Here is a 22,416-nt window from a genome sequence, read left to right as displayed (position 1 = left end):
TTACTGACACCAATAACAAAAGACTGTGCAAAAGAATAAAAAAAAAATTAAAGGGGTGGTTGATTATGATTTCACTTTTCTAACTTTAGTTAGTGTGTAATGTTGCTGTTTGAGCATAAACAACATCTGGAAAGTTAAAACACTCAAAGTTCAATGCAAAGCAGGTTTTTATTTTTTTTTTAATCTTTTTTTTAAAGGACTACAACAAACAGCTGATAGGGACTACATAACATTCCTCCCGGGTTAGTGACATCACCAACGCTAACATTTACATAAACCCCGCCTCCGGGAACACTATTTATAGATTATCAAGACAGAATATGCTAATCAATGACTAGAAGATAACTACACATCAGCTGCATAAATTAATCAACTAACCATTCAGAAATGTCCTGTTGCTTCTACATGTTGTCACTTCTTCATGAGTCTCTCCATCTTTCTGACTCCGCTAAAAGTTTTTGAAATGTTCAGTGTGTGTGTGTGTGTGTGTGTGTGTGTGTGTGTGAGGTAAAAGGACATGAGCTCTTGTAGCTCCGCCCCCTGTGCCGGGAGCAGCAGCTCATTTGCATTTAAAGGGACAGACACAAAAACTGTTTTTGCTCACCCTCAAAAAGTGACAACTTTAACATGCTATATAAAAATATCTGTGGGGCATTTTGAGCTAAAACTTCACACATACACACTCTGGAGACATCAAAGACTTATTTTACTTCTTGTGAAAAGGGCATTATACCCCCCTTACATATATGGGACAACACAGGGTGTCCTACCAACTGCATGCAAGATGTCTATGGATACCTAGCTAATTAAACCCAACTACAAGGTATTTTTGTCTTGAAAGCACTGATTCTCTCGGTCACCAAATATTGTTGTAGAGATCAAAGATCAATGCTGCCTAGCTGACTATTTCAAGAATTACTTGATGTTCAGATGTTTTGAATGCAGGGATGCATATAAGTGTATGGTGGACATGACCCTAAACTCGTTAAACAGAGCTTTTACGAATGACTACCTGACTTTGAAAACATGCATTTCTAAACCTGTAAAAATTTGTGGTTTGGCAAAAAGCATAAAAACAAATTTTTGAACTACAGCTTAAGAATATGGCAGAAATTATGTTGAACTGATGACAGACTCAATGTAGAAACACCAAGTCAGGGCAAAAGAGGATGGAAAATGTGTGCACACTCTCACTGACAATAAAGCAAGTGCCACAGGGCACGATTAGAGGAAGTGATCGATCTCTTAATGGGATCACAATCAAATACCGGCAACAAGCACGTCAGGAGACACTCATTTGGAAAGCGCTGCAGAGGAATGGGAGGAATCTCGTCTGTGTATACATTAAGGCCTGATTAATCCGTTCCTGGCAAGCATTCAGAAAGCGGCTCGTCTGTTTATGATGAAGCGCAGGACGAGACGACAGGGAGCGTTGATGAGAGAAGAGACAGGTGAGGACAGGCAACATACCTGAACATGATGAATCCGATGGACTCGACGGCAGCCCTCCGAACATCGTCGTTCACGTCACTCACCTGACAGGAAGAGGGGCGAGAAACCAGACAAAACATTAAACTCACTAATCTTAACAAAAATAACAATTAACTAAACATTACTTTGGTTTGAGCGGATATTGGCAAATTTGTCATATTGCCAGCACTTAAAAAGCTGATAAATTAATCAAAATTCATGGCATTTCATTTTCAAAATGTTATTACAATTAACAGGTTTTCACATGTCCACAATTTCAAATTTATGACCCATTCAGTCTTTTAGTCCTCATGCAAGCGAACTCTCAATCCCTCACTGAGCGATGGCTAAATTTAGCTCTGTATGGCATGCCGGTAATTTTCTTGCCGTTGTATAAATAATCAAGTAATAATTAAAGGTGAAGTGTCTGAGCTTAACCAGAGCCTAAATCTAAAAGAAATACATAAATTACAACACTAGCATATTCATGTTTTAAAGTTACAGTGTTACACAGAAACACCAAAAGCTCTTGATGCAAGTACAACACAGAATGCAAATGTCGCCACCTGAAGGAAATGCACGATAGACCCCCTGCTCAAAAAGAAAAAAAAGTGCTGCAATTTTTATAAAAAATCGAAAATTAAGTCTTTATTCATGATTAATTAGGAGCATGTCTTACTCCTTGAAATATTTAAACCATGTTAAATGTCCTGAAATAAATATCAGATTATGGCCTTGTTTTTTTCTTTTTATCAAATTCTCACTACTGACTTGTCTGGTAATATCTAATCTAATAAAGCTACTCTCAGATCATACATTTCAGAATAAGATCACTGATCTTTCAAACGGTTTTCTCTCTTGTAATTGTGGAAAGACCCTTATATTTTTTTGCAACATTAGCTAGTAGACTCACAGCCACGTGTAGCAGTCGTCGGATGGCTTTGTTGTTCCCAGATCCGCAGTATGCCATGGCCACTGTGTACATTCCCGAGCGGCGCAGGATGGGGTCCTGTCAGGACAGAGAGATAAAACAGAAGCTCAATGTGCAGACCAGAACCTCAGACATCAGCAAGCTGCACAGTTAATATATTCACAGAATAAACACAGCTCTCTGGAAACGGTTAAGACTACAAAGAATGCATTCTGCATGGAAAATTGTGTTACGAACCATTACATTTGTATGAAAAAGTATGCAATCATGGGGAAGGTACTGCCCTTAAGGTTATTTAAAAAGCAAACATTAGAATATCTAAAAAGTAAAATATGAATGAATTACCTTATCTCTGCATAGACTCTCGATTAGAGCGTCGGCCTCTTCCATCCTTCCGTACATCACCATGGCGATGCCGACAGCCAATCCGCGCAGGATCTTCTCGTGCTGGGTCTCCTGAGCGTAACCCACCATGTCCTCGATCGCCTGGGCCGACTTTGAGCCCAACATCACCAGCCCCAGAGCAAGACCAGCCGCCTCTCCTGTGACAACACCCATTAACAACATGACAGTGAGCTTAACCTTGACATGCAGACCGGGTTGCTGACCATTTACAACTGAACGGCATTATGATTAAAGTATTCTGGGTGGTCGCTAGGGCTACACAATAAATCGAGTTTCTAATTGCGATTACGAGTACGGACGCCACGATTAAGTAATAGTTCAAAGCCGCGATTACAAAAAAAAAAAAAAAAGACCAGCTACATTATTCTGCGTGCTTACAGGTCCTTGCACACTGAGAACGAAATTCTCATCCGAAAATTTTCGCACGTTAAAAAATAAATACGAACTCATGTTGTGTCAATCATGTTTGCAAACTGCCTCCGAAACATTCTGTGTTTCTGCGTTTTTCACATCCGCATTTTGAGGTGTTTTGACAAGTCAGTGGTCGGTCGATATTGTTTTTTTTGATGGCCGATGCCGATATCTTAGAGAGCTTTTCAATAAATTATAAAAAAAAAATAGAAAACACATCTTTAAAATAAACATGCTTATACTTTAGATGGCAACTTCTTGAATCTGCAATCCTATTACAGTATTTTTCACAAAGTAATTGTTTAAAAATATATGAATATGTGAATAAAATAAAGTAAACGCTGTAACAGGGCACTCAGTAATTTTGTGCGCACTGGTAATCATATTATTTTAAATAAAGACAAAGTAACGCTAATTTTGCATACACCACAGTGAAAACGATATGAATATGACAGTTGGCAACTGGATATAGCACAGAATATTTCAAATGAAGGATTTATAGTTTTTCGATCGCGTCTCCTGTGAAGCTGATCTTCTGTTCGCACTCACTCACTTCACACGGACCGACCGGCACTCGCAGTAACACACTTACGCCGGCAACAAATGCACACTTCATAAGATATCACAGGTGGATTCTATTAAATCTGCAACGTTTGTGAAATTAAATGTTTATTAGATATTCAGAGATTTGTTTAAATGATGTAGGATGCGCATTTGCCTAATGTTGACGGCAGATGAGAATGTATTTTAGCCTGATTATTTGCCTTTTCTGTTACAAATAATATAAAAGCAAACGCTGTACTTTTTTGCATATCATTTACTTTCTTTGTTTACCAGTTCTGTCTAACAAAGTATTAGATATGACTGACAGAGATTGTGAACTAATGTGAGTGAGCACTGTGTGATCAGGCGTTTGCCGTTCTCTTCTCAGGCGCTTGTGCTCTCAGCGCCGCCCGTCACAATAAAAGTCCCGCTACCAAAACATCGGCCAATCAGAAAAACGTATCGGCCTACTCCGATATTTAAAAAATGCAGAATATAGGTATAATATATATTGGCGATATATCGATCGACCACTAAGTCAGAGCCACCGAATAAGGAACACAGGAAAAGCACATACGAAAATTTCAGTCTGCAAGGAGTGTTTAGAGCATGTTACGTTGTGAGAGGCGAATCACGACTATTTCAGAGAACCAGCACAATAGGAACTACCAGTGAACCCTGAAATAAAGTCTTTCACCTCAGAAAAACAGACTTTCCTGTCCTGTTTATTTTCACTGTGTGATTTTGTATGTTTTTAAATGACTGTGGTGGCTTATACCAACATTGTATTAACAAAAACTAGTTTGGGACTGCTATTTAATAACTTAACCTCATAGGCCTACTGTTTTTTTTCCCAGCTGCATATATAAGATGTGTCACGTGCCTGTTACCGCATCATCTTGATAGAGGTTTGATTTGAGCAGATCGTAGACGTCTTGGCGGGCGGTGCCCAGGGCAGCTAAACCGAGACCCAGAGCGCCACCATGACGGACAATCTGCAAAGAATGAACATGGAGAATTATTCCTGCTTTCTTGGAGTCGCAGTGCTGCAAAAGTTAATTTGAGTGCGATTATGCACTTACATCATTACTGGCACTCTTGAGCTGGCTGAGAAGGTAGTCGATGATTTCGCCGCCGTGATTAGCATGGATCAGGCCGAGCGCGTACAGCCCTCCCCCTTCCTGATAGGCTGATCCTGGTGAGGTGTCTTTGGGCAGGTAAGTCGCCATTAGCTGTAGTGCTTCCTTTTCATGGCCCTGGACACAAAAGCAAATGCATTTATCAGTGAAAATAAAAACTTAATAACATCAAAGATATTTTTCTATATTAAGAAATATATATTTCAGGCATTTTCCACAAATAGTACTACATACCACCTTACTGCTATGCAGGAATGACCCATGTTTTATAACATAGCAATTAAAATAGTTTTTACAATAATTAATTAAATCAATTCATCATAATAAAATCATGATTTTACTAAAAAAAAAACATTTGTGGTGTTTAAATTTAGTTATAATAATTAAGAATGTATACATATTTGTAATGGTTCTCACTACTAACAAATATCTAAATAAACGAACATCTAAAAGAAACGTCCAAGGTTTCCCGCAGCACTTTGGAAGGCGTCCGCCTAAGCAACACACGCCTGCCGCCTTAACTACGTCGTCAAAAAAATGTATACGAGCGATATCCGCCGTGTTACTCTGTCCTTTAGAGCTCAGATTCTCTGCCCGAGCCGATATTTCCCGCCGCTATACTCGGGCCGGGCCCGTGATCTAGAGACGTGCGGCGCGGGACTAGATTTGATGGCGAGTGTGAGCGCGGGCGGCAGCCTAATGCACTCACTCTGTGTGTGAGGGCTGCGGGAGAATAACACGATTAATTAGAAATATCTATGAATAAAACATATAAACTAATAAATTGTTATTAATCTGTTGCAGAAAAGCAACAAGAACAACTACAACAAAATAGAAACGATTTACAGGCCAGAGTTTCTATTTGTAACATGTTTGCAGCGTTGAGCGATGTAGCCAATCACAGACATGCGTGTTGATTTCTTGAACGCAATGGCCAATCAGAAACATTTAAGACAGAATCCCCTCACGGCTCTAAACTGACTTTCTGTTCAGTGCTGAATTCTGAATGCTGGCAAATCCTCTGATTATAAAAGATATTATGAAAGATTCATTATGCAGTCAGCTTCATTGATAATAACAGAGATGTATGAGATCGCGATGAACTGATGTCAGCTTTTAGGAATCATTAAAGGGCACCTATTATGGAATTTTGAAATTTACCTTTCATGTAGTGTGTAACAGATCTAAGTGAACAAAAACATCCTGCAAAGTTTGAAATATGAAAGTGCACCGTATATAAAGTTTCATTTTTATGAATCGTTAGAAGACCGAAGCTTTTTCTCTGACTAGATGACGTCAACTTGTCAAGTTATTTGAATACGATACGCCCACTTATTGCGCTCCAAGGCCAGCAGGGAAAACATCAGGGCGACGAGACGCTGTGTTCTGAAGTGCGACTCAAAAGCAAACTTTTTTCATCTGCCCAAGGAGGAGCATTTGAAGACTAAGTGGCTACAATTCATATATACAACTATACCACAGAAGTATAGTCCGAGCCTTGTGCTTTGCTCGTGACATTTTGAAGACTATTGCTTTACCAACTTAAATGCAATCAAACTTGGATTCGCTGATATTGAAGGAAGGTTCAGTTCCAAGTGTATTTGCATCAGCTTCCTCCTCCGTATCACAACCTGTAAGTGTTATTAATAATTGTTGCTTTTATGTTTTATGTAGCATGCTTAATAATTATTTAGTTTGTTGTGTAAGCACCGTTTAGCTTCTAGGTCTTCAATGGCAATTGTATTGAGATATGTGAAGTGTTTGTCGTTGTTTTCGGAGTTGTCTTAAAGAATAGAGTAATACCTCGTAGTAACGTAACTGCATAATTTTTTTTTTTTTTTTTAACGTTATGTTTATGCATCGGGCTAACGCAAACAAAGACTGATTGTGCTTTTACAATGTGAACTCTGGGCTATGCTCGCTAACATAACATTAAATTCTTTATCTTATTTTTAGTTTTTTACTACAAACTACAAAGCAGTGGACTATAATCATTATTATAACACGATTGAATTGATAAAAGCATCATTGCACTCCGTGTTAAAAATAAGTATTATCTCTGTAAACACTGCTGGGTCATCTGACCAATCAACGCAGATTAGCGTCGCGCAAAGGAGGGGTTTGAAAAAATGAGTCGTTGAACGAATCATTTGGGAGTCGGTGAGCAAATCAGGTAAAAATAAATGCATATTATACGACAACAAAAGTGTTTTTTGTCATTGCATGCACGTAAAACTGTTGTTGGGGACTCCCTAAACAACATTAGGAACATTTTAAATGTCATAATAGGTGCCCTTTAAGCGAGCGCACATTCAGTCATGGCAAACCATGCACACAGCCTGCTTGCTTTTATGTTAAATTAACAGTGGATTGTGAATGTTAATGCTTTAATAACAAATCATTTATCAGGAGCATTTATGCTGATGTGTATGGCGACACGTAGGCTAACTTGAAGGTATTTCATGAAGGTACAGAAAAAAAAAAAAGAAGAAAAAAAAACACCTTAACTAACACATTTTCTGCGGGAAACCCTGAACATCTAAACAAATAAACAAAAGAAACATCTAAACAAACCATCTTAAACAATAACAAAACATCTGAAACAAACAGAAATTGAAAACAAACAAAAAAAGATCTAAAACAGACTAAGAAAAGAAAAAAACTGAAATCTAAAACAAACAAACAAACCTGAAACTGACAGAAATCTAGCAAGAAAACAAACAGAAATATTAGACAACAGAATTCTGAATCAAAGAAATCTAGACCAAAAACTGAAATTTAAACAAACAGAACAGATATCTGAAACAAACAAACAAAAATCTGAAATAAACAAACAAAAATCTGAAACAAAAAAAACTAAATCTGAAACCGATAAAGTAATTCGAAAGAGAACAATCTAAAGCAAACAAACCGAAATCTGAAGCAAACAAACCGAAATCTGAAGCAAACAAACCGAAATCTGAAGCAAACAAACCGAAATATAAACCAGAGACTGCCAGATGACTGAACTGTGCCCTGTGTGTGGAGAGTGCCTTGAGCATATGATGATGCTAACCTTGTGAATGACGCCAAGACTCGCTGTTGCTGTGAATTTGGCCCAATTAGTTGCTCTCGCCAGCCACTCCAAATTCTCTCTGTAAAATAAAAAGGTGGCAATCCTCATCTGAGTTAACTTCATCTTCATCAAGAGGCCAGGTTTCCATCAGGGAGCGTGTGAATGTAGAAACTGTACCGTAGAAACTGGTCACTTGTTGTTCCCGTGTGCATGAACGAGTTCGCTATGACCGTCGCCGTGTGACACACCGAATTTCGCACCGCATCCTGAAACCAATCAGGAACAAAACTATACTTAGCTTGTGAAGTAAAGCAACATCTGGGATTTGATGCATGATAAAGAAGGTTTCTCACCTTTGTGTTTTTGAGAATCATCAGGTCTGTGTTGTTGTTTCGAATGAGGAACTGAAGGTGCAGCTCAATGGCCATTTCTCCACTTAATATTTTGATCATTTTTGAGTTCTGGTCTTTTGGCTCATCCTTCTATTTTAAAAACATAAAAAAAATAAAAAAACACGCAATTTATACAAGCCTAGTATCAGATGAGTTAAAAGCCCTAAAGTGAAGACTCACCACTTCCACAGGTTTTCCAGCAGGAGAGCTTCCAGCTTTGTCTTCGGTCTCCATTGCATCACTGAAATATGGACATACAACAGATATGAATATGTTATCTCATAATAATAAAAAATTACTGTGGAAAATACAGCACATTTCACTCTTTCAAGGCTGTGAGTTACAATGATTTCCGCATGATTAAGAGGCTAAATCTCACGAAAACACAAAATCAAAAAAAGAAATGATAAAAATTGGCTATGAAACGAAGCCTATTTTTAGAGAGCATTATGATATTTATTACTGTATTACAGTAAAAAACTTGTACAGTGATTTTAAAAGGTAGTACGATAAGTATTATCATATATAAATATATTTTTTAATATGATATTTCCACATGACACGAGTACGAAGTGAAGCTCACACTGATAGCATTTCAGTATTCTTGCTATACTTCATTTCGCACTTGCATCAAATAAAAATTTTGCGTAAACATACAAAAATACATCAATATGTATCGTGGATAGTGAAAATATTGTGTATAATTCACTCAAAATAAAAATTTTGTGTGATTAAAAATTCAAGTTTGTGTGTCCTGATGATGCCAAATGTCTGTTACCAGTAAAAAGTGGCCGACATTATTTTAAATATATCTAGTCAGTGACAGAGCGCAAACATATTCGTCTAAAATAATCCTGTATTTTCAGCTTCAGAATCATGAATATTGTTATTCTGGTGTCTCTATTGTGTTGTTGTGCTTTGGGTTTCCAGCACCAAGTCCAAAACCTATTGATTTACACACATCTTGTAACACCAAATTTACCATTTTTATCACACTAACATCGTATCGTGAGTTCAGTATCGTGATATGTATTGAATGGTGACATGAGGGTATCGTTACACCCCTACAATATTAGTATCTTTCCTAACACACACACACACACACACACACACACACACACACACACACACACACACACACACACACACACACACACACACACACACACACACACACACACACACACACACACACACACACACACACACACAATTTTGCTTCAGAAGACATTATTCATCCACCGGGGTTGTATGGATTACTATAATAACGGCTATGTGTGTTTTCTGAAGCTACAGCATTTTTGGCTCCCATTGACTTGCATTATATAGATTTTTCTAAACACATTGATCAATTTTCACTCATATATCAATGATACACAAGTAACAAACAAGTATGTATTACTTCAATGAGCTCATTGTTTCTGCATTAAATTATTACATTGTTTAAATGAATACTTTTTTTTCCGCTAACTGAGATTTTGTATATGTACATTTCTAAAACACATAACTTACACAGTTACACAGTGATAGCAGATCACTGTACATTGTAATGTGGACATTTTCTGTAAAGCTGCTTTGAAATGATGTGTATTGTGGAAAGAACTTTACAAATAAATGTGAACTGAATTGATTGGTGAAGACACTGGTGGTGGTTGAGGAGGGATTCCCTGACATGATTGTTGGGTGTACATTAGTACATATGAAAAGCGCTATATAAATGCTAGGGATGGGCATTTTTGTCATTTTCTCATTTCGATCATCAACAGGTCTCAAAAACGAGTACTCGAGTAATCAGGGGGGCGGGGCTTGTGAGGGGGGCGTGGCGGGTCCGTCATGAAAATGTTAGGAAATGTTAGCCTACATGTAAGACTGTTACGAAAATTAATGTTGACAAATAAAAATATGACATTAAACATGAAAACATGAACGTGTCAATGATGCATCAATGTTTTCGAAAAAGAAACATCTAAAAGGAAATAGCTGCTCGAGGTAAAGCTGAAGAGTTAAACACGTCTTGTATTTGTGATTTAATCGGATATAGACAACATACAAGTAATCTTGCAACTTACACAAAAGGACGTGAATGTGCACATGAACTTGACCGTGCGAGTCTGATGTGTAACGTGTGAGCGAGCTTCGTTTAACAGCGCTGAAAAACTAAAGCTCAAAGAATACAAAATTCTATCACAATCGTGTTCTCAGTATAATGTTATGTACTATAGATTGGCGCTGCACATCTCGCACTTAACTGTATTTCATGATCAAGTAATTCCTGGCACCACTGCAGTGCGCATTTTCAAATCCAGTTTCACTTTATTTCGCCGGTCTGGAAGGCGTGCTCTTTAATGGTAACCAATCAAACCTCAGGAACCGGCCCAAATGCCGCAATAACCAATCAGAAAAAATAAGAATATTTTTTTAAAGTCAAGGGTGATCATTGTTTTCATGATCGATCGTCGCTGTCACGAACGAGTATCGAGAACTCGATCGCTCTTGCCCATCCCTGATAAATGCCTCATTCATTCATACAATTGACCCGTCGCAGGGAGTTTGATTGACAGGTGATTGACCAATTATTCATAAAATTTGCCGAATCCGCCATTTTTGTCCGACAAAGCCGTCAGGAGAGTTAGTAGATTAACATGGGAGGATTTGAACTTGAGAAGCGGAGTGTACTGACGCCTTTCCGTGGTTAAAACAACATTCCTTCTGATGTTCATTCATGTTTATTTGATGCTATAAATGAACTAGAAGGAAGAGAAGATCGGTTCACGAGCAGCTTTAACTGATCACACACATTAAAGAGCCACAAAACAGTATTTATTGCCGGTATTAGGTGAAATACCCACCTGTCTTTCTCCTGTGTGGGCACGGTGCCCGTGTTGGTGGATCCGGGCACGGCGGGGATGGGTGTGCCGACGGTCCGCAGGTTCTGGATGACCGAGGACAGGAACTGCTGGCTGGCGCTCTCATACAGGTCAAAGCAGATCTGATAGGCCATCAGGAGGTTATCCTCCTTCACCAGCTTCTCCAAAATATCACTCACCGCTTGAGGGTCGTCGAGGAAGATCAGACACTGCGATGAACAACAAAGATGTTAGAGAGGGATCTCTGAACGCACGGTAACGCTGAAGAGCGCTCAGGACAGGTCACCTGGCAAACGTTGATGAAGTCCGGCTTCTCCAGGTTCATGTACAGCTTGACGAGAACTCGGAGGACTTCGTTACGAAACTTCTTGTTCTGCATGAGGGACATGCAGATCTTCAGGCTGTAGGCTAGCAAACCACCAATGTCAGTCTGTGGGACAACAAAACAAATCGTTGAAGTTATGACATCACATCCACAAGTTCACAACATATCACATCTTAAAGTCCCCCTGTAGTCAATAACTGTATCTCTTAAAAACTCAGAAATGACACATTTAAACCTTTTTCCCTTGCAAAAAGTTTCTTCATGCCTGAAAATATCTTGAATGTAACCCGACACCCTTGCCTCATTTAATATATGTGGTTCTATATGCAAATGAGCCCCGCCTCCACTCACAGCAGCAGCTCAGAGATCCACTCGTTGACGATCGTCGAAATATTTTTAATTTAACACACTTTTTTTTAATTTTCAAAAGGTAACCCATTGAGCTTTTATTTTGACGGGTTGACGTGACGACACCGTCGGCCGGAGTGACTGCGGTCACACACACTGAGTGGCAGAAACACTGAGTGCCAGCAGTGGTTTTCAGCGTGAATGCCGCGAGAAACACAACTAAAACGGGAAAGAGCTTTGCTAATGACTGTACAACTAGATTTGACAAGAAATGGTCACATGCAAACCAGTAACCATGACAACGCAGATCAACCGCGGGGCGTTTACATGGCTTTATTAACAAATCAGGCCTTGCCACAAATCGTTTGCGTATCTGACGTATCACGTATCATTTGAGTATTTATTCGTTATGTCGGTTGTGTTTTTAAATAAAGTTTGCAACGTGTCAGCGGGAACCGTACAGCTCGTATATTATCCTGTCCTGCGGTTACAGCGTCACTTCTACTTCAGCTCCACGAGATGAGGACACATTTCTATCATTTTCTGGGTCATGAAAAAGTGATACATTTCCTTCTTCCTTTCCTGCTGAATGCTTGCTCTGCCTGGACGTGTTTAAATCTGCATTAAGGATGCTTTCCTGTCACGGTTCACACATGCGCACTTCAATAAGCCGACGGAAAGCAGGTTAATGCGTTTACATGCCGCGCAAAATCGGAGTAAGAGGCAAAAAATGACCTGTGTCGACCGGCTCATGACCTTACTCCGATAAAGAGAGCGGGTTTCTGCGTTCACATGACCGCGTGCGTTGTCAGCTTAAGCATAATCGGATGTTTTTAAATAAACACTGACAATAAAATATACAAGTTTTAAGGCTGGATGATATGATGATATATATATAACATTATTATTGATAACAAGTGATCACATGTATTTAGACCTATATTGTATTTATGTAAAGCGTTCACATGCAAATTTGCTGTATGTATTTCCCCGGCGTGGAAATCAGGCTCATATAAATGTCCTGTCTGCATGTCAATATCCATGATCACTGGATCTTTGGTAAGCTGTAAGGAACACAATATCGAGTCCAGCCTTTAGTTTAAACTGGTAATTGTTTGTTTTACTGGCGTTTCCACGGTTTCCCCTGTTAAATCACATCATGCAGCAGCTCTTCTGCTCTTCTTCCGGCGGAGGGAGTGTGTTCTGGCGGGAAACTCACGTCAATGCATTCCCTCAAACACACTGAGCCAAATTGCGATAGATTATATTTTGCTATACCGTACACTCATAAACCGCACACTTCACTCTTAAACAATGACCTCAACGACACAGCAATATTAATGGAGTCGTTCACTTTCAAATAAACTCATCCCCATGTCCATGTCTTTCTTTCTTCAGTGGAAAAGAAATGAAGGTTTTTGAGGATATAACCTCCATATAATGGACTTCAATGGCAACCAACGGTTTGAGTGTCAGTCTCAGTGCGGCTTCAAAGTCTCGACACGATCCCAGTCGAGGAATAAGAGTCTTATCCAGCGAAACGTTCGTCATTTTAAAAAAAAAAGATATACTTTTTAACCACAAATGCCCGTCTTGTATTATCTCTGAAATGACGAACGTTTCGCTGGATAAGACTCTTATTCCTCGACTGGGATCGTGTCGAGACTTTGAAGCCGCAGCGAGACTGACACTTAAACCCTTCAAACCGTTGGTTGCCATTGAAGTCCATTATATGAAAAAAAAATCAAAAACCTTCATTTCTTTTCCACTAAAGAAAGGGAGATGACATGGGGGCGAGTAAATGATCAGGAAATGTTTATTTGAAAGTGAACGACTCTTAAGTAAGATTCTGCAGATGAGCAACATACAGACTCCAGGATGGTCTTCTCGAAGATGTCCAGGCGTCTGGTCTCCAGCGCGATGCCGATGGCCTGCTTGTACTTGTGATCCCCCAGGCAGCGCTGGAACATCTTGTTGACGATGCCCTCCAGACGAGGATCGATGCTCTTCTTCTCCTCGTCCTCCGGCAGCTCGGCGTTCTCCACGCGCAGTTTGGTGTAATGATCGATACACTTGGCTGATGGGCGAAAGAATATATACACTCCTTAGCATTCAAAAGTTGATCAGAAGTACAGAAATATTGTGAAATAACTTCTGTTTGAATACGTCTCACAATCCTTCAGAAATCATTCTAACTGATTTGCTGCTCAAGAAAAATTTCTGATTATTATCAATGTTGACTTTTTTTTTTTTTTTTTTGCAGAAAACACGATTTTAGGATTTCTCCAGGATAAGCTGATCACTCACCAATAATGGTCTCCACATATTCGGAGTCGTCCGTGACGTTGAAGAGATCTCCGGCGCCCAGCGCGTAGTTTAAAGACTCGTCGAACGCGCCGAGGTGGTAGAAGACTTTAGACGCCACCAGGGCAGCGAACTCTCGGCTGCGAAACGTCTCATCCTCGTACAGGACCTCGCTGGCGGAGACAAACACACTTCATCATGAAACACTCGGATGAACTCGTTTCAGTATGAGCTTATTAATGTTCATTCACAGCCGTTTCAATTCAAATAATAAGAGAAAATTAGACTGGCTGCTCTTTTCTATAAAATAATAGGCTTTCAATATTATAGAAAATATCAACTCGGATATTGTTTATCATTTATTCTTGTGTTCCATGAAAGAACCTCATCAAACTACAGTACAAAAAAAACTATTCAATATGGGTTAAAAAAAACATTTAATATGATTTTTTATTTATATATATATATATATATATATATATATATATATATATATATATAAAAGTGTTGGTTGAGGTCCATATGTAAAGTGATTTGAGTATTGAGAAAAGCGCTATCTAAATGTGATGACCCTTTATTGTATTGTAAATTATTATTATTATTATTCAGGATATTGTACTTAATTGTTTTAATCAATAATTAAATAATTTTGCAATAATTATATTGTACTGTAAAATAAAAAACAAGTACTTTATTGAATATATATATATATATTTTTTTTTTAATAAAGAAAATACTATTGCAATAATAATATTGTATGTACTGTAATAAATAAACAAGCATTTAATAATTATTGTTAGCATTAATTATATTCAGTTTAATATTTTAAAACACTTAAGAGTAAATAAAGAAATATTGCAATAGCAGTGTTTCACTGCAAATAAAAATATATTTAATTATTAATATAATAATAACATTTATATTATTACTATTATGATTAATATTACTACTACATAATATTAATTACAATAGAAACAAGTATTATTTTTTTACAATAAAAATTATTGGATTTATGCAATTCACATGGGTTATACTTTTCAGGTTAGAAAATACAGAAATCAATGTACATTATTTTCATATTTATGGCAATTTTTTTGGGATGAACGCCTTCAAAAATGAACCCCGATCAGTGCTACTTACATTTTGTCTACGGACTCCGAGATCTCGGCCCAAAAGTCATTGACAATGGCGTTCAGTTTGTGTAGAGCGAACTCCTTAAAAAGAAGAACAAAATATTGTTAATAACCAGATCCATATAATATATAATACGCATGTATATGTTTGTTTGAGCAGATCCTGTACCTTGAGCTGTGGCTCATCTTCATCCAGGAGGGAAATGATACCAGCTACAAAACAGCAAACCATCCATCAGTACAGTATATACAGTCTAATCCTGCTTTATGACTAATATTTATAAATACTATATATCTATATATATATATTAGGCATAAAGCAGGATTATAATATATTATATAGATATAGTTAATCAAATCAAAGAACTGGTATTGTTTAAAATGCATGTATAACTTTGATGAAAGGTTTTGATCCACTACTAATAGTGTGTGTGTGTGTGTGTGTGTGTGTCAATTCATATCAGTCCATCTAACGTTACCAGTGTTAACACGGCTAACGTTTAGCAACAGTGACATGACAGATCTGCTAAATAACAACCTCAGACATGCGTTTTAATCATAACTAACATACCCATGGCTTTTTGGTATTATTTATATAATCAAAACAATGTTGAGACACATGTAACAGATCTACTTTTCACAAATCACGATATTTTGCCGATGTAAACAAACCACAGTAGTGAAAACACCACGAGAAATGACATTAACAAACCTTTACACTATCACCACCGCCTCTACGCGCTAAAGTGGTACATGTAGCATACTTATAATTGAAAATATATTTGCATTAAACGCGGATAAAGTTGTAAAGCTCGTCGAGCTGTTGCGGCGTGTTAGCCGTTAGCTGTGTGACTCAGCTAAATCAAACGCACTCTCTCTCGTGCACTCGCGTTCACTCACCGGCTGAAGTGATCATGTCTGTTTGCGACGGTCACTGGATCTCCTCCAGCACACTGATTTAAACACACAAACAGTATTAAGAAGAATAAAGTCGATTTGACTCTCAATGAAACTGTGAGCGCTCAGCGATCGACTGCTATTACAGCAGCGGCACAAACTCGTCTGACTGAATGAGCGCTTCTGCGGGACGCGCCGAACACTGCGCCTGAAAATACGAGTTGTCATTTAGTATAAAATCACATGCTGCGGAATACATGAAGGTGCTGATGAGGAAATATAATACCAATATTCTTTTATGGGTAATATAAATTATTTTCAAATGAATATGGTAGATGTATAAGGCATGTTGTAATTGTTTCCAGACAGGCTTTGAAGCGGCCAGCCCGTCAGTGGCACTTCTTCTGTGCCGTTCAGTGAAGCCTGTGGTTCCTCATGCCACTCTGTGGTCCAAGACGGAACATATTTTCTTCTGTACTGATTCTAAGCCCAATTTTAGGCTTTTTTGTGTTGATTTAAAGTTACTCTATGACTCTCTTTGTTTATCAGCTAACAAGAAAGCCGCTAAAACTGCTCTGTTGCTCAAAGGGATTATGGTTTCATTATTTCACCTCCTGATTTCCAGAAGATGACCATTTTTTATTATTTCTTCCCATGTTATTTATTTATATTCATTTGTTGTATATTTAGTTTCTATTGGTTTAAATGTTTTGTGAATTACTTACTGTATGTATTTTACTGCCTCGCTTACCTTGAGTTTCCTATTTTTTTGTGTGATACATGTATCCCCGTGTTATTTGTTCAATAATAAAAAATAATAATAACTGGCCCATTTCCAAATTCATAATTCGGTTAATCATTCTGAGCGGAAAAAAATAATATATATATATATATATGTGTATATATATATATATATATTATGACATCATTAGTTTAAAAAAAACTTGATAAAAATCTAAATTCTGACAGAAAAGTGAAAATTATACAATAAAAAGGGTGTATCACTCATAATTGTGACTTTTTATGACTCTGTATCTCATAATTTCCACTTTTTATCTCATGACTTGTCATAATTAAAAATGTTGTCATACTTTACAAAAGCATTTTTTTATGTGGTGGAAATGGGCCCCATATGTAACAACAACAAAAAAAGCCAGTTTACAGTATTGTACATGTCACATGTTTCTTTTAGTGGCTCATAATTGTAACTCACTGTCTGGTGTGATCAGTCAACTGAAAAGAACCGACTCAAAAGAGTCACTCATTCAATAACATTGATTTAGTAGTTCAGATTGTAAACAGCCATAAGAAAATCCCAAATATTATTTAATCTATTCTGTACGCAGTACGCATAAATAAAATCAGTTTTAACTAACCAGTCTATGAAAGGCCATTTCTGCCACATTAAAAAACAAAATTAAATGTCACACTTATGATGTACTTATGTCAAATATGCGAGGAAAAGTTGAAACCATGAGATTAAAAAGTCAAAATATGATATATTCAGTCATAATTATAAGATTAGACACAATGATGACGTAAAAAGGTGGATCGCATGTGATTGACAGGTTGAATAAACAGCCACAAAAAAAAACAAGAATCATCCATTTTGATGTCATGGTGACTTTATTTTTCATGTATTCAACATTATGGCTTCACTGGAATAGTTTTGAACTACAATTAATTTCCTTGGTTAGTTCAGAATCACATGAGGGAATAGTGCAAAACTTACTGACTAAGTGTTTCTATTATTTATAATAACAGTAATTCATACATTACAGTCATTCACAGTGTTCAGCAATTGTCACAATAGATTATTTCCTACTAATAAACTCAGACTCTATATGCTAATGAGATTTCCTTCTGATATCAACAATGCATCATGAATAATGCTTTAGCAGCCTTTTGTTGCCTTCATTTCCCGACTGGTGAGTTCTAGTGCAAGAATAGATGACCTGAGTCGAACACAGGCAAGTGGTTTGAGGCTTGATGGTCAACCATCCCGGTGTGTTCCCGAAGCGTGTCTGGCGTCATTGAGCCGAGGGCTTCGTCTGCAAGGGAATCCCTTCTTCACCAGGACTTGGATTTGCTGCAAGAGCAAAGATTGCACAATTAATCAACAGGGAAACTACAGTTTTTGAAACCAAACGCAAATTAAAAGTCATACTGTTGGTGTTGGAGTCCGCCTGTCCTCGGTGTCGCTTCCTGAACACTCCTGGTAAACACTTCAGGGGCCAGAACAAACCGCTTTTACTGCCAGCGCCGCTATCTGCAACACAAAGAGCCACTGAGAAAGGACTCACTTCTTCTTGGGGCCTCCATTCACTATAATTCCCCGAACCATGTGACTCGTGAACAGAAGAGTTGTGGCGACAAACCCAACAGGCATGTGTGAAAAAAACACATCATTTCTGCTCATTGTGGATATGGCTCATCGTATTTAAAAAATAAAATAAAAAAAGTTGTCTAGGTAAGAAGCTTCAGTTTGAGTTTGAACACTTTATATAGTGAAGGTTGTGTATTTTATATCAATGATGGTTCCATGGAGAACCTTTAACATCCATGGAATCTTTCCGTTGCTCGAAAGGTTCTTTAGAGTGGAAAAGATTCTTTTAGAATGTTTAAATGTTCTTCATACTAAGAATTTTTTTTTTTTTTTGGAAGAACTGTTCTTTAGGGAACCAAAATGGTTCTTCTATGGCATCATTACTTTTATTTTTTAGAGTGTATAATGGCCAAATGCTGTCTCTAGGTAGGGAGCTTGCGAGGTCTACTAGTCTCAAAAGACTACAATGGCTTAAATTTTCCACTGGCTTTTGGATTGTTGCTGAAAATAAGCTCCATGACCAACAAAAGTGTGATTCCTTACACATATTGTTCATTAAGATAATCATGTTCACAAATAAGCACAACTTTAATGAATTTTGACGTCTAAAAAAACAAAAAAATAACATGTAATTTACTAGAGGTTCTGACAAAATGTTAAATGCTGCGGTCTATTTTTAAATATTTAAAGGAACACGCCGACTTTTTGGGACTTGAGCTTATTCCCCGTATCCCCCAGAGTTAGATAAGTCCACACACACCCTTCTCATCTCCGTGCGTGCCGTAACTCTGTCTGACGCACCCACCGCTAGCCTAGCTTAGCACAAAGACTGGAGGTAAATGGCTCCAGCTAGCATATCTCCCAATAAGTGTCAAAATAACGCCAACATTTTCCTATTTACATGTTGTGATTTGTATAGTCACAGTGTGTTCAAATAACAAGGTCACATGAGACACAGCCGTCTTCTAACCGCAGTGTTGCGCTAATCCCTCCGCAGAAGTAGTAGTGCTTCGCCTTCTGAGAATATAGTTCCCAGTATGTATACGGTTAGAAGATGGCTGTGTCTAACGTGTCTCAAGTCTAAGGGGAATTGATGGGATGGTTGTGGTTTGCTATTGGTGGATCTGATGTGAGTGACAGACTGACCCGCCCTCGCGCCAGTAAACGTCATCAGAGAAGAGAAAAAGAGAGATAAAATGTCGCAAACTATCTTTTTCATTTCATTATTCCATAGCAAAAATACCTCCCATAAAAATAACATTATGGGAATTCATATGAAACCGCCATATCGTAAAATATTTTCTAATAATGACATTGTGTGATAAACACAATTGAAATCACAATTGCATGTTATAAAGTAGGGCTGTAAACGATTAATCGCGATTAATTGAATCCAAAATAAAAGTTTGTGTTTACATAATATATGTGTGTGTAATTAAATATACAAAATAATTATACACAATACACACACATATATTATGTAAACAAACTTTTATTTTGGATTCGATTAATCGCGATTAATCATTTACAGCCCTATTATAAAGTGATATAAACTCACAATTGCGAGTTATAAAGTCAGAATTGCGGAAAACTTTTTTTTTTCCGCAATTCTTTTCGCTTTTCCTCTGAATTGGACTTTATAACTCGCACTTGCAAGTTTATATCACGCAATTCAGAGAAAAGTCGTCAGAATTGCGAGATAAAAAGTTCTTTAAACTCGTTTTATTTTGTGGAGGAAACAAGCTTCCTTACAAAAGTGACATGGTGGTGGGAAAAATAATGAGATAGGAGGAAAAATAAATAATATTAGGCAGTGCATTTGCATTCTCTCACAAACTTGCTTTCGCTCGCAAAACATTTTGAGCTCTTTCTCGGCGAAAAGCAAAACGTTTTTGCGAGCGAACGCAAAATTTATCGAGGGAACACAAAACATTCGCGAGAAAACAAAACATTTGCGAGAAAAAACAAAACATTTGCGAGAGAACACAAAAGCACGGACCAATAATTTTTCCTCCACCTATTTTTTTTTTTTTTTTTTTTACTTCATGTCCCTTTAAGGGCTCCGTAGGAAAGTGATGCTGCCCAAACAGTGCACTAGGTTAAGCGTCTCACCTGCAGACACCGAGGACTTCACCGTCCGGCAGGTGCTCCCTCTGATCTCCTGCAACACATCCGGGCACTTTGAGACGTACCGGCCGGTCCATATGGCCTGCTGGGGGTGATTGATAAACACTGATCGCATTGATCGATCCAGTAAGTCCACTGCCTCGCGGCTCTCTGACTGATCGCTGTCCGTGTGGACGAGTCCCAGCAGAGCCGGGCGGAGCGCGTTTCTCTTTAAGCGAGCTCGCACGTCCTTCAGGATCTCCCGCAGACACGCCTCGTTCTCCTTCTCACACACATAATCGTGTCTGAAGATGAAGATGATCACGGAGCATTGGATGGCTCTCTGCTTGCCGCCGATGTGTCTGCTTGAACTCACGCTTTTATTCTCGAGTGGTTTCTCGCTCTTCGTGCATCGATCTTTAGGAATAGATGAACTTTGTTCTGATTGGTCGGGAATGCTGACGTTTGTTTGGATTTTGATTTCTCCGTTACTGTTGCCAATACAGTCGTGGATTTCTGCATGCTCCCCGTTGTTAAACATGTCAGCGATAAAGTCCTGTAAAACGCCGGTGTCTCCTTCAGGTCCGCTCGCCGCGCTTATTAAATGAATGTTACTTTTTCCACCGATTTGAAGCAGAATTTGCTGGAATGGATCATCATGCTCGCTTTCAGAGGCCATTACCAATGTAACTCCTTTAGCAGGCAGCTCGTTTGTGTCTTTAGCACAAGACAGCGTTGTCAGAGCAATTTTAAAGGGCAAACTTACTTGAAAAACTCATTCGAGACCATTTTACATGAAGAACTGCAGAAATCTCTGTGAAAGTGGACGTGTCCCGTCCGCCTCGTTTGTAGGAGGGTTTATTTACACACGATTGACAAGATCGCCGTGAAGGTGGGAGTGGGGCTTTTCTTCTGATTGGATAAGCAGATGTATAGGCGGGGCTTATTTCAACGTGATTGACAGGTTATAGTTAGCTCTGATTGGCCAAGCACGTGTATGGGCGGGCTTTATTGCGATACGATTACAACAAGGTGCTCGTGAAAAGGTGACATATTTTTTTAATTATTATTTTTTAAATACATTTTGTTCCAAAATAGAATTATTACAGTAATTTAAATTTAAACAGGACCTATAAATTCCAGAATTACAGGGATATCAAACTCATTGATGTCCTTTCATTTCCCCCCTTTGATGATGGATCCTTTTCAAAGTTTTAGCGGCTATCCGCATTTAAAACTACGGAAGAGGATTAGGGCCAGGCAATAATAAAAAAATAAAACCATCTCGAGATTAAAGTCATTATAATGCGAGATTAAACTCGTTAAATTTCGAGAAAAAAAGTCGAAATACAATCTTGAGAATAAACTCATTAAATATCGAGAATAAAGTCGTTGTGTTGCGAGAAAAAACTCGTTAAATTTCGAGAAAAAAACTCGAAATACAATCTTGAGGATAAACTCATTAAATTTCGAGAATAAAGTCATTGTGTTTCGAGAAAAAAAGTCGAAATGAAATGTAGAGAATAACGCATTCAATCAGTGTTCATTGCATACTGATATCAACCGCATCGAGGTTTCGTGGTTTCCCAGGATACCACAAGACGCATTATTAATCGTTGTTGGTTGTGTACGCCTCCATCCACAGAATGTAACGACTGTAACCATATACAGCTAATAGCAATGCTGTACGGTTTTAATTTATCATAGCTGTCCATATGCCAGAGTGCCTTTGGGCCAGCGCAAGTGGCGTCTTCTCGAGCATCA

The 22,416-nt window shown here is 38.1% G+C and overlaps 2 protein-coding genes across 2 annotated transcripts in view; both read right to left on the bottom strand.

Annotated features, from left to right (window-relative positions):
• The window catches only part of psmd1 (proteasome 26S subunit, non-ATPase 1), a 56,790-nt gene extending 40,079 nt beyond the window's left edge, over positions 1–16,711 (bottom strand). The window contains exons 1-17 of the mRNA XM_079594080.1: positions 16,507–16,711; positions 16,224–16,428; positions 15,493–15,536; positions 15,331–15,404; positions 14,194–14,363; positions 13,755–13,963; positions 11,500–11,643; positions 11,196–11,422; positions 8,527–8,587; positions 8,308–8,436; positions 8,132–8,220; positions 7,955–8,033; positions 4,843–5,016; positions 4,644–4,755; positions 2,747–2,943; positions 2,384–2,479; positions 1,471–1,535 (exon numbers count right to left, since the gene is read on the bottom strand). Coding sequence (XP_079450206.1) covers positions 1,471–1,535; positions 2,384–2,479; positions 2,747–2,943; positions 4,644–4,755; positions 4,843–5,016; positions 7,955–8,033; positions 8,132–8,220; positions 8,308–8,436; positions 8,527–8,587; positions 11,196–11,422; positions 11,500–11,643; positions 13,755–13,963; positions 14,194–14,363; positions 15,331–15,404; positions 15,493–15,536; positions 16,224–16,239 — 1,886 coding nt within the window. The 5' untranslated portion in view covers positions 16,240–16,428; positions 16,507–16,711. The remainder of the gene's footprint in view (positions 1–1,470; positions 1,536–2,383; positions 2,480–2,746; positions 2,944–4,643; positions 4,756–4,842; positions 5,017–7,954; positions 8,034–8,131; positions 8,221–8,307; positions 8,437–8,526; positions 8,588–11,195; positions 11,423–11,499; positions 11,644–13,754; positions 13,964–14,193; positions 14,364–15,330; positions 15,405–15,492; positions 15,537–16,223; positions 16,429–16,506) is intronic.
• Positions 16,712–17,314: 603 nt separating this feature from the next.
• On the bottom strand, positions 17,315–21,570 carry LOC306988842 (uncharacterized protein). Its single transcript, XM_079594004.1, has 3 exons — positions 20,659–21,570; positions 18,388–18,489; positions 17,315–18,309 (listed from the first exon to the last, which is right to left on the bottom strand). Exons 1-3 carry the CDS (start codon positions 21,329–21,331, stop codon positions 18,251–18,253), a joined length of 834 nt encoding a protein of 277 aa, XP_079450130.1. The 5' UTR covers positions 21,332–21,570; the 3' UTR covers positions 17,315–18,250.
• Between the last annotated feature and the right edge of the window lie 846 nt (positions 21,571–22,416).

The sequence above is a fragment of the Phoxinus phoxinus genome (genome assembly GCF_949152265.1).
Source record: "Phoxinus phoxinus genome assembly, chromosome: 20".
Taxonomy (NCBI): domain Eukaryota; kingdom Metazoa; phylum Chordata; class Actinopteri; order Cypriniformes; family Leuciscidae; genus Phoxinus; species Phoxinus phoxinus.
Note: the sequence above shows the minus strand (reverse complement) of the source record. Positions and strands in the feature narration are given on the sequence as shown.

Bases quoted from the DNA above. Each gene is read 5' to 3' on its own strand.
- LOC306988842 (XM_079594004.1), bottom strand. From the start codon at position 21,331: ATGGCCTCTGAAAGCGAGCATGATGATCCATTCCAGCAAATTCTGCTT. The intron at 18,490-20,658 runs GTGAGACGCTTA...TTTGTGTTGCAG, and splicing joins GAAGTCCTCGGTGTCTGCAG to ATAGCGGCGCTGGCAGTAAA. The intron at 18,310-18,387 runs GTATGACTTTTA...TTGCTCTTGCAG, and splicing joins GGCGGACTCCAACACCAACA to CAAATCCAAGTCCTGGTGAA.